The sequence below is a fragment of the Rhynchophorus ferrugineus genome, unplaced genomic scaffold (genome assembly GCF_030347505.1).
Source record: "Rhynchophorus ferrugineus isolate W39M unplaced genomic scaffold, kcgeb_rfMv2 rfM4, whole genome shotgun sequence".
In the NCBI taxonomy this organism is placed as follows: domain Eukaryota; kingdom Metazoa; phylum Arthropoda; class Insecta; order Coleoptera; family Curculionidae; genus Rhynchophorus; species Rhynchophorus ferrugineus.
Window position 1 is genome coordinate 16340707 of NW_027472583.1, and position 17247 is coordinate 16357953.

The window sequence follows — 17247 nt, forward strand, 5'->3', positions numbered from 1 at the left end:
ATGCATATGAGAAACCCAGAAACATTTCAATTATATTTATCATCCTATGTACTCATTCCAAAATATAAATCTTATTTATTTATAATTATAATAGATTTCCAAACAAAAAATCGGTCAATAGCAACAATATGTCCTATATAAGGTAACTTACTCTGCTAGGTCATCATATTTCATAAGCCTTAATAATTATGTTACATTTTAAAAAATTTAGTACCAGGGATTTCTATTAAAAAAGGTATTAACTTTATGTGTTATCATGACGATTATTTTTCATAGCAGTATTTCCAGTAAGCTACCACATATTCCAGAAAAGTTTTAAGGTGACTTAGTGGACTTAATTTTAAATAATAACAAAATATAAATAAATATAGCTTCAAAATGACAAAATTATGTTTTAATTCCTATAACATTATATTCCTAATAACATTATATTCCTAAAACATAAGCATTGTCGTAAATAATATTTTTAACTTTATTATTGATAAGGGAACGTCCATTAACATTAAATTACATAGGCTATCATAAATTTCCTTTATACATCGTAAGAATTTGCTTTGTAAGAATGTACACAATTGTATATATTAGAACAATATATTCATTTTATTGATGTAATAAAATAACCCATATAAACTTCTCGTGTTGAAGCATAAATATAAATATAAATAAAAACACCGATTTCATATTCAAGGATCCGAATTAAATTTTATATTTTTCAACCATATATGTTGATGTGGCGTTTTCAGAAAATCCCATATATATTTCAAATCTGATATTTAGAAATATAACAGTATTAATAAGTGTAAATTACAACCCCCCAACAACTAGAGCATCTTTACTTTAGTATTATGAATACAAGCGTGGAATAATAAATGAAGTAATACCCGCTTATATATTAAAACAAAGAATATACGAATAAAACAATTTTAAAATTGATATTTGGCTTTATGTTATCATGTTATTTTGTTTATATTGCAAATTAAAAGAAACGATTAATTAATTAATTAAATTAACGATTAACTTTTCAAACCTTAATTCTATTTACTTTGTAGATTATATATCTTATATATAAAAATGAATCGCAAAATATGTTCCTAAGCGCATAACTTAACAACGCCTGGACCAATTTGGCCAAATCTTTTTTTAAAATGTTCGTTGAAGTTCAGGGATGGTTTTTACGGCGAGAAAAATTAGAATTGTTGCTGGAAAAACCCTAAAAATAGCCCTTTTTGTTTGAATTTGTTTCGTGTATCAGTTGACAATTCATCTGTCATCTGTCAAAAGTCATCTGTAACAGACAACTTTTTTTTTTTAAATTTGATATGACTTGAACTCAAATCCTTTTAATCCGTACGAATTGTTTTATTTATTTAAAATTTTTTATTTGTTTAAAATTTAATTCAAATTTTAAATAAATAAAACAATTCGTACGGCTTAAAAGGATTTGAGTTCAAGTCATATCAAATTTAAAAAAAAAAGTTGTCTGTTACAGATGACTTTTGACAGATGACAGATGAATTGTCAAGTGATACACGAAACAAATTCGTATATCGTGTTTTGTGCAGAGTGTTTAGTTAGTTAGTGTTTGTTTAGTTCGTGATTAGTGAAAAAATAATTTATATTTGATTCGCGTGAAGCGCGAGCGCGACATTCAACTAATAATCGCGCAAGTTTGAATCCAGCTGCTTTCAGTTACGATGTGTCAATTGACTACAGTAACTACCAATGTGTTGTTATTGGTTCTATGAACTTGGTTTGCTCACACTGTAAGGCATTAAAATACAAAAACGATGCCAATGGATTGTGTTGCGCAAATGGTAAAGTGAAATTGATACAATTGGATCCACCACCAGAACCATTGTACTCATTGGTTTCAGGAATAGGAACAGATTCTATACACTTTTTGACACATATTCAACAATATAACAATTGCTTTCAAATGACTTCATTTGGGGCAACAAATGCAGTTCGGGAAAATTTTATGCCAACTTTCAAGGTATGTATTATAGCAGTTACTCATAATTATTTTAGCGAACAAAATTTTCTGTCACCAAAGTTAAGATGTGTTACTAATCTTCAATTTCTTAATCATTACGAAATATATCACTTAGTCATCATATTATATGGTGATTCAGTTTCAGTGACACTTTTATTATATTTTATATTTGATAGATATTAGTTAAAACTAAATATATACTTTTTAAGATCAAATATTATTTAAGTTTGATCATTGACAATCCATTAATTTATACCACACCATAATATTTTTTTTATTTACAGATACAAGGGCAAATATATCACAGAGCAGGTTCACTGTTACCAGTGTCAGATAGCGACAACAAATTCCTGCAAATTTATTTTATGGGCAATTCACCACAAGAAATTGATCTGCGTTGTGCACATAACAATTTAGTAAAAAGGTCTATTGTAGAACAATTACAAACTTTATTTCATCAACACAATCAATTGATTATATTGTTTAAAACTGCCCTGGATCTGATGCCATCCGATAATCACAAAATTGTAATCAGAGCTGATAAAACACCTGCAGGTCAACATACAAGACGTTTTAATGCACCAACTATTGATGAAGTTGCTATCGTTGTAGTTGGAGAAAACTTGGAATCCCGTGATATTGTTTTACATCGTCGGAATTTTCAATTACAACCTATAAAGGAAACACACCGCTCATATGATGCACTGCAATATCCCATTATATTTTGGCAAGGTGAAGATGGCTACGATTTATCAATAAAAATGATAAATCCCATTACAGGTAACTAAAATATTAGTTTAGCTATGGCGATAATATCTCAGTCACTATATTATGTATTTTAATTTTATATTTGAATGTTATTAAAGCAAAATCTGTTTACAGGTTCTGAAACCAACAAAAAAGTCAGTTCAATGAACTATTATTCATACCGCCTAATGATTCGGGAAAATGCAGATAATCACATATTGAAATGTCGGCGATTATATCACAAATATGTTGATGACATGTATGTTAAAATTGAAACGGAGAGATTAACATTCATCAGGTTGAATCAAACCAAACTCCGATCTGAAGAGTATATTCACCTTCGAGATGCGATTAATACTGATGGAAATGCACAGAATGTCGGTCGGATGACTATTCTTCCAGCAACATACATCGGAAGCCCTCGGCATATGCACGAATATGCTCAAGATGCCATGTCGTATGTTCGTCATTATGGTACAGCAGATTTGTTCATCACATTTACATGCAATCCGCAATGGATAGAAATTAAGCAGGAGTTATTACCTGGGAAATCATCCATTGATCGTCATGATATTACAGCCAGAGTCTTTAGACAAAAGTTGAAATCTTTAATGAATTTCATCGTAAAACATAATGTGTTTGGTGAGACACGCTGCTGGATGTATTCTGTGGAGTGGCAGAAACGAGGATTGCCACATGCACACATTTTGATTTGGTTGGTTGAAAAGATAAGGCCAAATGAAGTTGATACAGTGATATCAGCTGAAATCCCTAATGTACAAGTAGATCCTGGATTGCATGAGGTAGTTATCAAAAACATGATACATGGTCCCTGTGGAACTCTTAATCAAAATTCACCGTGTATGATGGATGGTAAATGTTCAAAACGATATCCACGGACATTAATATCGGAAACAATTACTGGTAATGACGGTTATCCATTGTATCGTCGCAGATCGACAGCAGACAATGGAAAATCAACAATTGTCAAATTAAATCAACAAGATATTGAAATAGATAATCGTTGGATTGTTCCATATTCACCCATTTTATCAAAGACATTCAAAGCACACATCAACGTTGAATCTTGCCATTCAGTGAAATCGATTAAATACATTTGCAAATATGTAAGCAAAGGGAGTGATATGGCTGTGATTGAAATTGGTGCAGAGAATTCTAATGATGAAGTTACCCAATACCAAATGGGCCGCTATGTCAGTAGTAATGAAGCAGTTTGGCGAATATTTTCTTTTCCTATTCATGAGAGACACCCTTCTGTTGTTCACTTAGCTGTGCATTTAGAAAATGGACAAAGAGTGTATTTTACAGCACAGAACGCAGTACAAAGAGCTGCTCAGCCACCATCTACTACATTAACCAGTTTTTTTGAGACATGCCAAAACGATGATTTCGCACAAACATTGCTATATTCTGAAATGCCAAAATATTATACCTGGAATCAATCCTCAAGGAGATTTATACGACGGAAACAAGGAAAACCAGTTCCAGGATATACAGATGTATATTCCACCGATGCGATTGGCCGGATTTATTCAGTACATCCAAGCAATGATGAATGTTTTTATTTACGACTGCTATTAGTCAATGTACGTGGCCCAACATCATTCCAACAGTTACGAACTGTTGATGGTGAATTGTGTGGATCCTACAGAGAAGCCTGTCAACGTTTGCAATTGCTTGAAAATGACGCTCATTGGGATCAAACTCTCAATGATGCTGTAATATCATCACACACTCATCAAATACGAACATTGTTTTCTATAATCATATCTACATGCTTCCCATCAAACCCAATTGATTTGTGGATGAAGTACAAAGATTATATGTGTGATGATATTTTGTATCAAATACGGAATAGAATGGGAAATCCAAATATACAAATCAGTGAAGAAATTTACAATGAAGCATTGATTTCAATTGAGGACATGTGCTTGATAATGTCAAACAAACTATTAATTCAATTAGGCCTGACCGCGCCCAATCGTCCAATGCATGACGCTTTTAACCAAGAGTTGCATCGAGAAAGACTGTATGATCTCAACGCTTTGAAAGAATAAATTCAAACTAATCTTCCACTGTTAAATGAACAACAGAAGTATGTATTTGAAACTCTTATGAAAGTAACAAATGATGAAACTGGAGGGATTTATTTCTTAGATGCACCTGGTGGTACAGGAAAAACTTTTTTTATTTCATTAATATTAGCAACAATTCGCTCACAAAATAAAATTGCACTTGCACTCGCTTCGTCGGGAATCGCAGCAACTTTGCTTGAAGGTGGTCGAACAGCCCATTCAGCACTAAAATTGCCATTAAATATGCAAAGCAATGAAACTCCAACCTGCAACGTTTCGAAGAACTCTGCAATGGCAAAGGTTTTGCAGCAATGTAAATTGATTGTTTGGGATGAATGCACGATGGCACATAAAAAATCTTTGGAGGCTTTAGACAGAACCTTAAAAGATCTACGTAGCAATAATAACCGATTTGGTGGTGCAATGATTTTATTAGCAGGAGATTTTCGTCAAACATTGCCAGTGATTCCACGATCAACGCCAGCTGATGAACTCAATGCATGTCTAAAGTCCTCCAATTTGTGGAAACATGTTAAAGTACTTCATTTAAGCAAGAATATGCGTGTCGAGTTGCAAAATGACCAATCTGGAAACATATTCTCTAAACAACTCATTGACATTGGTAATGGCAAATTTCCTATAGACATGTTGACGGCTTGCTTTTGCTATGACTATAAACAAGTCCCAGGGGCAATCATTAAGTGTTTGTGGTATTAATCTAGAAAACCCATGTTTCTCACATGGTCAATTGTATGTTGCCTGTTCCCGTGTTGGAAAACCATCAGATTTGTTTATCTATGCGCCAGGTAATCAAACAAAAAACATCGTATACCACAAAGCAATATAATGATAATAATAATAATAATTATGATTCACATGATTAACAATAAAGCGATTACTTACTTTTCAATCCTTATATATGTTTTATTTAATTATTTTTTATTCACAACGCCCTATCACCAGGGTGATGGTTCTGTTCAGGAGAATTTTTTAAAATACGTAGGCACAAAAACTGCCACATTACAAATCTTTTTGACAGGACGAAGTCTGTCGGGTCAGCTAGTTTTATATAGATATTAAAATAATTAATACAAAATATAAAATATCATATAGTCACATACCTTATTGAACTAATCGTTAAACACCTTAATATTTATCAACTCTAAAATGTTTACAAATGTACTGTTAATAATTCATAATTTCTTCTATTTGTCATATGTGTTCCACCTATGCAAATTAGGTAACATAGTTTTATTTTAACTTCTGCATATTTTCATTACTTCATTTAAGTATTCACATAATCTTTATATTTTATTCATGTAACAAACCTAAATATATATTGAAAAACATTAAATACACCGGACTGATTAATAGAAAAAATTGTTTACCTAAATTTTAAATAAAATTACATGATTATTTCTTTATTCAATCCAGTCTTCGATCTTTAAAAGAGTAGATGTAACTTTTTTCTTGTCAGTAGATGTATTTATTTCAAGCTATTATTCTATGTATAATATATAAATATAGAATATCGCCCTGGCTGATAACTTATCTTTAAATTGTCTTCTATGGTTTTCCTCGATTCGTTGCTTCCTACTTTGTCTTAAGTCCCAAGTGGGAACTAAGAACTCGCCAACAAATGAGGAATTAAAATTCTATGAAACTATTTTTTAATTGTTAACATATTTTTCACAATACATTTCAACTTTTGATACACAAACTAACGCATTTATTAATTGGAATATTCAGTTAATACTTTGTTAAAAAATACATTTACTCAAGAAACCTGAAGTGAATCAGAAGTTAATTTCACTAAAGTTTACCGAAAAATCTTAACAATATTTAGAATTATCTCTAGTACAATGTTTCACCATGGCTCCAGAACTATATAAATTACCATCAGTCCTTAAGCAAGAAGCAAGAACAATTTTTCTTAACTGTTCTTTGTACACCCTACATCCAACTAAATCAAGAGCTAAATCAAAATTCTAAATATCTTGTGAACCAATATGGGAATAACTGAAAATAACTCAAAAAATGGTACACCTCAAGATGACCGTTTGCCTCAAACAGGGAGGCATACATAAAATTTTCACCAAGCCTAAAATGTATATAATTAAAATTAAAATGATATTGAGGACAACACAAAGATAAATTTTGCATGGATCACCTTTGTAGTAAAAATACGAATACTTCAGAACAGATTCATAAAAGTAATATCTATCATTGCCTACTATTACTATACTATTACTATTTCGTAAAACGCTACGAAGTAATTCCAACACCTAATATACATAAATATATATTGAGTTAAAAGATACGTTTCCGGGCTAAAAATAAAATATAAAATTAAATCATAAACTTGTATGAGAATTCGTTTTTTTTTATGAATGCTCGAAATCGATTTAAAATTAAATTTTTATTCTTTTCCTGTCCCTATCGAAACAGACAATTTGCCATTTCCATTATTTTTGTATGTCGCTTTCGGAAGAAATTTGATGTAGGAACGCCGTACGGAATCGAGGAAAATGCTTATTGAGAAATGTTTATGAAAAATATATAGATGGTATACGGTAGGGTATGCGGTGGTTATTCAATTTTTATTTTTGTTCGACGAATTCAACGAATAACATATTTCATGTTATGTTAATAAAAAAAAAGAGATGAATAAATCTACAGGAAATAGTCTATTGAAAGTTCATATAAATATTTATATTTATATTGAAAAAAATAATAATACAGCAAATGCAATATAATTTTGAAAAATTTTGTTATATTTTAATGTCTCCCTTATATCAACTGGGGTATATCTGGACTGAACCTACTGTTTAACTTCCAAAAAAAAAATGATCCTTGGCTTAAGGCCCACCAACCAACGAGTGACCAACTTAAAGATCATCCTAGAAGACATTCGGTCTTAGTTAAGACTTTCCTTGTCGGATTTTATACCTTTGCCTTTTTGGCAAACACAAATATAAATTTACTACTATACCCTAGCAGGATTCGAGCCCACGACTGTCGCAACAGTTTTTATTAATTAGGATAAATGATCCTAATAAAATGATCCTTGTCGGATTCTGCACTAAATAAAAGTAAAACGGGGAATTATAAAACGATAAATTATGCAGACCTTTTATAGCAAATTGATTGGGAATGTGTAGTCGAACACATGAATACTTAATTAATAATAAATTTCAAATTACTTCTGGAATAAATGTCCGGGGATTTGGTCATTTACAGTTGCCGATTACCTCCCTTGGAACAAACAGTAATCGGAACAAAGGGATCAATATCTGGTAAATGCGGAGGCTACAAGAGATGCTGAAATTACTACTTAATTAACTTAAAATTACTTAACATATGGTATTGAGTAAATTTCTGTGGAACTCAACAGGATATAAAGTTAATACTGCAACAAATGAGTAATCTTTTTGAAACCATCAAAATTGAGGTGTAACGGAACATGATTTTCATTAACACACTATAAATATAATATCTTTATTTAGTGTTCTAATGTCTAATTTAATTTAGTTTAAATTTTTCTGTGATAAAAAAACGAATGTATTACTGAATATTAAAGCAATAAGAATGTCTGAATTTGCAATAGCCAGTATTAGTTAGAAGTTAAGATATTTAGGTAAAGAGGTATTAATGTGAATAACAAAGATATTTATCAAGAAACTATAAGCCTAAGATAATAATTTGTCTAAGAATAGTGCACAGTACAATTTATTATAAAATTTTATTTTTACTATTACTATTACTTATATGTTATAAACTATAATTTAGTATTTAAATTTTTACATAATACCCAGTTTTCTCACCTATATTAGTATTTTAGAAAATTAACATAATGCCAATATTTATTCAAATATAAATATTATAACAAAAATTTGCAAATAATGCTGAGGCGATACAAAAAGTGCCATTCTTCCAACATCAAAAAATACAAATACAGTTCCACAACTCGAAATTCAAGACACATCTACTGACCAAGAATGTACTGACATCTGGAGATACTTTAATAAAAAAATTACTAGAATGGAAGAAGTAATTACTCCAAGTACTGCAGTAACTTTACAGACTAAGCAGTATTTGGAAATGCCATTCAATGGACTTTTAGAAAACCAATTGGATTTTTGGCAAGCCCATAAAATGAGAATACTTGAATTATATTAGTTACACGTAAAATATTCCTCTATACCCGCAACATCTGTCCCGTCGGCACGAGTTTTTTCAAAATCTGAGCAAATAATTAACGATCGCAAAAATCGCCTCACGGGAGAAAAGTTGAACGTGGTAATATTCATGAACAGTGATCTAAAAATATTTCTGTTCAAAAATAAATAAAACTTTTATTTAAAAAGGGTCTGGTAGTTATTGTACGATCATTTTTAGGTTCGTCATGGATTATATTTTTCAATGATTACGTATACGTTTACATTTTATTTAATAGTTATGGTTATTGAACATCTCTAGATTTTAGGTTTTGTTTAAGTTGTATTGTACTATTTATATTTATTATATTATGTTATTTAAAAATAGCAATTAATATAGTAAAATACGATAAAACATTTGTGGTGTTATTATTCCATTTCCTTTTACAAATCCACAGAACATTCAGTATAAAAGTAATCCTACTTCCTTTAAAATTATATTATTTATTACATGTTAATAGAAATTAATATTTTTTCTTCCTTTTCTTTTTTAAAGTTAACACGTGATTGAATGTATAGACATCTCTGTCTCGCATAGACTACCATTGGAGAATATAAACACATTTAGAATTAACTGCCCCAAGCATTTATTTTCGTCCTTTCCTATGTCACAATTTATACAGACAAGAATTCCTACATCTTCGTCTGACATTACAAATGGAAAAAAACAGTCGAACAGTGCATTTGACTGAAAATAGTAATTACTATTTCGATAGTTTCGATAGTATATATAGTTATATAAATATATATTTGGTGAATCATTTTTGGGGATATAATATGTTTCTAATCACATATAGCAATTACAATATAATGAATGGTAATTTAGCAGAACTTCTTGCTCTAGTTCTATATGCCCGACAAATATCATTAAACTACATTACATCCTCCAATTCCAATTAAGTTTAGACCAATTTGCATAGTTTGTGTTTATACATGTTTTAGTGCATTAGTAAAGCAATTCAATTCAATTATCAAATGCATTGTTACTATGAAGTAGTTGTTACAATTCGGATTATTTTATTAATTTAGTTATCCCACTTTATTAAAATTTACTAGTAAGCATACTTGATTTATTAATAGACTTTATTAGTAAATAATAATAAAAATACCTCCTTCCGTAACGTTGTTCTTGAGTTACCATCCAATTTGCGATTATTTGATATATACTTAGAACTTTAAATTTCACAGACTTAAAATAGCGTCTGTAACTACACTACATCGCATCGCATATTTATCATACGACTCCGTCATTAGATTTTACCTTACAACTTAATACACTTTTTTGTTTTAATTCTTTAAGTATTGAGAAAACAAGTTTTCAATCTTCAAATATGTTTCAAACTGTTAGATCAAGAAGTATATTATTTAGATTATAAATGATTTACTTTCTTCCGGTTTTCTAGACGGTTGTTGAATCGGATTTTTCAAGCCTTCTCCAATACATCTCTTCAAGCCTTTTCCGGTTTTATCAGTTAAGGAACTAGCCAAGCGGGTTAAATCAGATATTAAAGACGATTATATAAAATGGTAAAGTCTATTCAAAGTATTTTTACTAATGCATCATGGATATTTGTGACGTAGAAATAGAGCAATGTTGCCGAATTAACATAACATACAAAAAACTGGCTTTAACATACAAAAAAGTCTAATCTAAATAAAATAATTAAACAAATATATTATGAAATATAATTTATTTTAACATTATAGTAATTCTAATACATATATTATCGAAGGACTTAAAACTACAATTAAGACACAGCTGTAATAGTTTGTAGGTTAGATTTGTTTTATTTACATTTAACTCTTTTTCACACCGTCCATGAGATAGAGTTTCTATCCGCGTTTTTTTATGTAGTGGTATCCCCCTGGAGGACTAATCTACTTAATTAACAATTGTATATATGAGAAACGTATTTTACTTTCATTCGAGAGCATATTTACTTTTTTCGTTTAATTCTTGTTGCCTTCCACCATTCACCATTCTTCATAAAATTAATCACTGAATTCTGCATTCACCTACAAAACGGTTAGTATTCATTCTCCCCTCATACGTTGTAACCTAATGCTCATGTTTAATTTTGAACAATTACAATCATATCTGTGCACACAAACCTTTCATGCCCTACAATACCATTTTCTACAGTTATATTCAATTAATTATGTGCATACCTCTGGTTGTTCCACTCTCATCACTCTCTCTCAGGAATTTCTAGCAATGCGAAGTATTATCACATTTCCTGAAAGTTTGCTTCAGACACTTTCACTTTCCCACTCATTGTCCAATTCAATCACTAAACTGTTAATTTCTAATCTGTCTGAAACCTGTTTCACACTTGCACCATTTATGAACTACTTCCTCTGTATGTCTAATCGAGTCCATCCAAACCCAATGTGTTAGGGTTGACAATGCTTCCTTCCATATATCTAAATAGTTTTTGATGGAATATCCATCTCGACCAGCAATATATCTGAAATTAATTATTAATAAATATATTAATCAACAAAACCTAATCAAATGCTATTGTAACACTTACCTTTTTCCATCAATTTTTGTTTTCTTTACACTTTTTTTTGTTACCGTCTTACCAAGAGTGCCACAATGAACCATTTTTAAATATCCAAGTTTCATCAAGATACACAAATTCAAATAGTGTATCTTCCTTGGTCTTATTTTATGCCTTTAAAAATTTAATTCTTTTTAATGTAATGTCGTTCATATCGATAAAATAGTTTGTGTACTTACTGTTCTTATACATTTCGTATATTTGGTCTCGAATAGAGCCAATATCAAGATGGTCAAGATTCGTCACTCACTTTGTATGTAGACGGGTTTTCTTGGGTGAATCTAACTTATTACTCTTCATTTTGTAAGCGATGTTATTCACAGTACTCACAGTAATATTTCGCCCGGCAGCAAACCGCTAAAAAAACATTTTCAATAAAATTGTAGGGACTTATATCATTTAATATCGTCAATAATTCCCTCTCTAACGAAATTTACCAGCAAAAGGAGGCCTCCATTAGTTCCTTTCTTTTTCAAAATAATCTATTAAAGCCGCAATCAATTTGTGACCTTGAATATCTATAGTTTTCAGCATTTTCAAACAGAGTAATATTATATATTACGGCTAAAATAATGTTTGCCGGTTTATAACCTGTAGTAATTATAACTAATATTTCGAATAATTTAGCGTACACTCAACCGGGAAGCGACCGGCTGTCAGATGTATGAAAAATTCTTGAAAGCAATAGTGATAAGAGATTTTAACTCTTACCTATAAATTATTGTGGCTGTATAATTAACTGTAGTTTTTAGATTCACTATAATATTAAAATAAATTATATTTCATAATATTTTTGTTCAATTATTTTATTTAGATTAAAATTTTTTTGTATGTTAAAGCCAAACTGAAGTAAAACTCATAATTAATTCGACAACATTGCAATATTTCGACGTCACAAATATCCATGACGCATTACTAAAAGAATTTTGGATAGACTATATATAAACCTATGGTACTTTCTTATCACAGTATTCTTTGAATTGATGTTTTTAATAGATTCACAACCAACTTTAAATAACATATCATTTAAAGCTACTTCCGATTAATGAGCAGTTCTAGATTCTTTAGAAGCATCAGAATGTGTTAAAAATGCAATCAAAATCGCCAACATACATGTGTTTTTATAAATGAATTCATGAAAAATTTCTGATAAGTTTACTATATCAACAACTTTTTCACACAATGGCTTTATCATATTATTTATGTTATACCATATGAAGCTGAATTTGTCTAAATATAAAAATTTTTTACATATACCCTCAATAACTGATTTTTTTATTATTTACATTTATTTCATGGTCTATATATGTAAGCCCAAATATGTTTTAAAATCTAAATGTAATTATTTTATGAAAACTTTTATGATAAAAACTTATCCGTACTTTGTTCTTCATTTTGGAAATAGAAATTAAACTGAACACCATATAAGAAACATTAAAACTAATACGTTTTATGTAACATGTAATTTAAGTAATAATATGTCAAACATTGTTCAGGCCCTAATAAGTAATTTGATCCGGAATATCTATTTCCCCCTTAATGATAATGTTTTTTCATCAATTAAAGCTGTTTATATAAGCCTTTAGTTATAAAAGATAGTTATTGGAAATATCTATAAAACTAATATGAATGATTCTATCAAATAATTATGTAGTTTTTTTATGATGTCTCGCATTAGAGATATCTTATATACGACTTGGTTGGCGTTGTCCATTTTTCTTGTCAGTATTCATTCCAGTATTCAGAATAAGAATAACGCAAGAAAATAAGAGAAAACAAACGCAACTCTCCAGGCAACAGTAAATTACCGAATTTCTATAAAATTCCGTATGATAAACCCACTTACGTATGTTTATTTTATCCCACACTTAATAAAGAACGATTATGAAATGAACTGTCAATTATTTATTCAAGAAATAATTCCAGAACGTTAAATGGTACACTACCTATTCTAAAATGTTTAATAACAAACAGTCTATGAGACATGTTAAAGAATACTAGACAATTATTAGAAATCGTAATAACAACTTCGATAATAATATCAGAAGTCGAAAGGTGTTTCTCAAAACCAAAATGCATCAAAACGTTTTTGTATTGAAAAACAGTTTATCTCCGAAATAGACAATTTTATTGACAAAGTTATTGCCAAATTGGCAAACAGAAAAGAACGTAGGATTGACTTGATTTATAAACAACATAAGTTTTTTTTACAAAAACTGCAGACCTTAAAAGTTTTATCAAGAGCCACCATTGCAGCTACTAGATAATAAATAGGGCCAGTTAAAATTCAATGAATTGAGAGAAAGAATTCTATGGAAAATACTCTGAGCTTTAGCGGCAATTATATTTATTTGTAATTCTTTTAAGATAATCAATATAATTCTAACGGTTGGAAAGTTCGTATAGTGAGGAACATCTGTATATGAACAAACTGATTAACATCTTTTACGTTTTCAGTGTTGTACCAATCCTAAGCATAACTCTTGGCCATAATACTGACATTCAGTATTCTTTACTCTTATTTAATAACCTTATTTCATATTTTAATTAAAAATATTAACTAATTTTGTAAATCTGCCTGATTTTGTACATTTCATTATCCGAAGAACTTTGTATTAGCAGTGTTGAATCTTCCGACTAACCGGTAATTTTTGTAAGTTGACTAATCTGCTCTGCTTCTTGTCTAACTTGATGTTTCTACTTTATACTAGCATCGGGATTGATGCCCAGGTATTCATTTGATTCTGTTTGAGGAATCGTGAATCCCCTAAGTGATGTAACTATATTTCTATCATTGCTCAATAACGCAAAATTACTAAACCATATTTTCCAGACTACAGTCTATTTGTCTTTGCATCTTGTTGATTACCCCTTTTAGGTTTTCTATAGCTATTGCAGTTTACACTACTAGGCAGTCTGGGAGTCACAGTAGTTAACGCGACAGGACTTCTCCCACTAGGCTAATTACGGGTTCGAATCCTGCGAAGGCCTGGTTGTAAATTTATATTTGTTATTAGCAATAATCATGAGTCTAAAATTTGATCTCATCAATAACTATTCTGAGTAGGATCGGATCTTCTGGAATGGTCTTTTAGTTGGTCACTGGCTAGTTCATCGGCTTAGCGAAAATTTTACCTTCCTTTAGCACGGTTCTAGCTTATATCGAGGAAGAATTTCTAGGCCTAAATTTTTTATGTAATATCTGTTATAAATAAATAAATCCCAATAAACTGAAAACACTCAAATCAAGCTGCCAGAAATAGTCGTCAGATCGGCAACACAAATTATATAAACAAAGATTTTAGGCTCTGGCCGATGCGTTTCCAGTTCTGTAGATTATTTGTTATTTTTGTTATGCGTAAATCAATCACTTATGAGTAATTTTTATAATCGGAATCAGGCAAGACTCTACCGCAAAATTGGCAGAAAATTTTGAATCAGTAGACAAATCCCTACATGTAACATTCGAAACGATATCAAAATAGAAAATGAGTGTGTTAAAATGTTAAGAGCTATGGCAAGTTTTGATAAAAATGATTAAGAATAGTATGATCAACCCAGGACAGCTAAAGCAATTGTTCTTGCTTTAGAACTGATAATAATTTATATGATTTTATAGACATAGTATATAATCATTCTTTTCATATTTCATTTGAAAATGCATTCCTTAACAAAGCAATAACCAAATATTGAAAGTAACAAATACGTTAATTTGTGCATCAATAGTTAAATTAAATGTTACAATGAATATTAAGAATTTTAAAACAACTTAATAGAATTTTAACTCCTCATTTTTTGGTAAGTTATTAGTTCTCACATGGGGTATAAGACAAAAACTAAAGGCTTAGAAGGCTAATTCAAGACGAGCTATTTGCAAGGACGAGATTCCAGATTTATATAACATACATAAAATAATAGCTTCAAATATTGAAATTCAATAATTGAAAATAGAAATAAAATTTAATACATCTACTGTCAGAAATCAATTACAATTACTCCAATATCGAGGAGCGGAAGAAATACGCAAAGAACAGCCCGATTTTATTTATAAATTTAGCTAAATAAACTATTACTTTAATCAGCTTGGTGTATTTATTGTTTTTGCAATATATATTTTAAGTGAGAAATATGGATGAAAGATAAAGACTATATGAATGCATAAATGAAGTAATGAAAATATGCAGCAGTTAAAATGGGACTAACTACATTTGAATTTGTAGTTAAACTACCTAATTTGCATAGATTGAAGTCATGGGACAAACAGAAAAAGAAAGAAAAAGAAAAAAAAAGAAATTATAAATTATCAACAGTAAATTTGTAAACATTTTAAAGCATTAATAAATATTAACGTGTTTAAAGATTAATGTTATAAGATATATGACAATTTATTCTTTGAACATTGTATCAATAATTTTAATTATTTAATTTATATCTAGAAAATACTGTGAAAACAAGTTTATTAAGATATTTTTTAATTATTCCCTTTTCTCTTTTATGGGAGAAACATGATTAACTTACTAAATTGTGGCCGAATTTCGATTACTATTAAAGTCCAGTCTAGATAAAACCTAGTTGGTGAAGAAGGAACTCTAAATTATGACAAGCAAATAGTATTACACCAACCGTATTACGTTGTTTACAAATGTTGGTCCTTATTCGTCAATAATTTGGATAATAGACAATTATTCTCCCAAAGCAATCGATACGAGCATTTAAAAAACAATTTCAATAAAGTAACGTTAGCAATTTCTGTTAAAGAGAACTTCGTTTGACATATTTTAATATAATGACATTCCCAATCATATTTCCACGCTTCCAAATCTTATTTGATCCGTGCACTTTATTACATTTATTATATCTGCATCATTCCTATCTAAAAAATTGATGCTATATGAAACAGACGGGAAATGTCGATTGAAAATGGAAATAAGAATGAACGACAGAAGAATCGAAGGTAGCGAATGTGCGATTGTTATTTTGCTTTCAGTTCTGATGAAATCTTTGAGAAAGAGCATCAATACATAACAGTACGTTTCTTTGTATCCATTATAATACATTTAATATTCTGCATCACTAGACGAAAATAATTAAATTGAATGAGCTGCTTCAAACCGTAACAATGTGTTATAACAATGTCTTATAAATTAGCAAATAAGGTCAGATATTAGAGATAATTATAAATAAGTATTTCTATATAAATACTTAAAATATTAAATTATATAACAATATAACAATTTTAATATCATATAATAATTCTACATAATATATTGCTATTGGTATTTTAAAGGATGTATGCATTTCATATAGAAAGTGTTATATCGAGAAGTTATACGTTATTAATCAAAATTAGTAACATTAGAACAGATGATTTCTTAGATACTTTGTCACTAAACAATCTATATCAACCATTTCCTCGCATCTACTTGTTTTCTGTATTTTTATATATACTATATAATTCAAAATATCGCTGAACTCACATCATCAAGATTTTTAGTTTATTGCCTGTCGCAGTTTGTAAATTCCCCTTAAGTTTAGACAATCTTTTCTTTCTCATTTTATTCTAGTTAAAAAAGATACAATCCTATCAGATAAATTCGAACATATAACCAAATCTGCTTAGACAAGTCGTT

At 29.8% G+C, this 17247-nt stretch overlaps 1 protein-coding gene and 1 long non-coding RNA gene across 5 annotated transcripts in view; both read left to right on the forward strand.

Annotated features, from left to right (window-relative positions):
* The window catches only part of LOC143196671 (uncharacterized), a 102682-nt gene that overhangs the window by 41925 nt on the left and 43510 nt on the right, over nucleotides 1–17247 (forward strand). The gene's annotated exons all lie outside the window — the stretch shown is intronic.
* Nucleotides 1094–5892, forward strand: LOC143195346 (uncharacterized). 2 transcript variants are annotated; one of them, XM_076402402.1, is made up of 4 exons: nucleotides 1094–1993; nucleotides 2278–2548; nucleotides 2606–2773; nucleotides 2876–5892. In XM_076402402.1, the coding sequence occupies exons 1-4, from the start codon at nucleotides 1742–1744 to the stop codon at nucleotides 4816–4818; spliced, it is 2634 nt and encodes an 877-aa protein (XP_076258517.1). In that variant the 5' UTR covers nucleotides 1094–1741; the 3' UTR covers nucleotides 4819–5892. The 2 variants fall into 2 exon arrangements, with proteins under 2 accessions (XP_076258517.1, XP_076258516.1); XM_076402401.1 differs by having other exon boundaries at nucleotides 2278–2773.

What these genes read in the sequence shown, in the direction of transcription:
- LOC143195346 (XM_076402401.1), top strand. Translation starts at nt 1,742, where the DNA reads ATGAACTTGGTTTGCTCACACTGTAAGGCATTAAAATACAAAAACGAT. An exon ending in ATTTTATGCCAACTTTCAAG is followed by an intron (nt 1,994 to 2,277) that starts GTATGTATTATA and finishes TTTTATTTACAG; the next exon opens with ATACAAGGGCAAATATATCA. An exon ending in AATGATAAATCCCATTACAG is followed by an intron (nt 2,774 to 2,875) that starts GTAACTAAAATA and finishes ATCTGTTTACAG; the next exon opens with GTTCTGAAACCAACAAAAAA.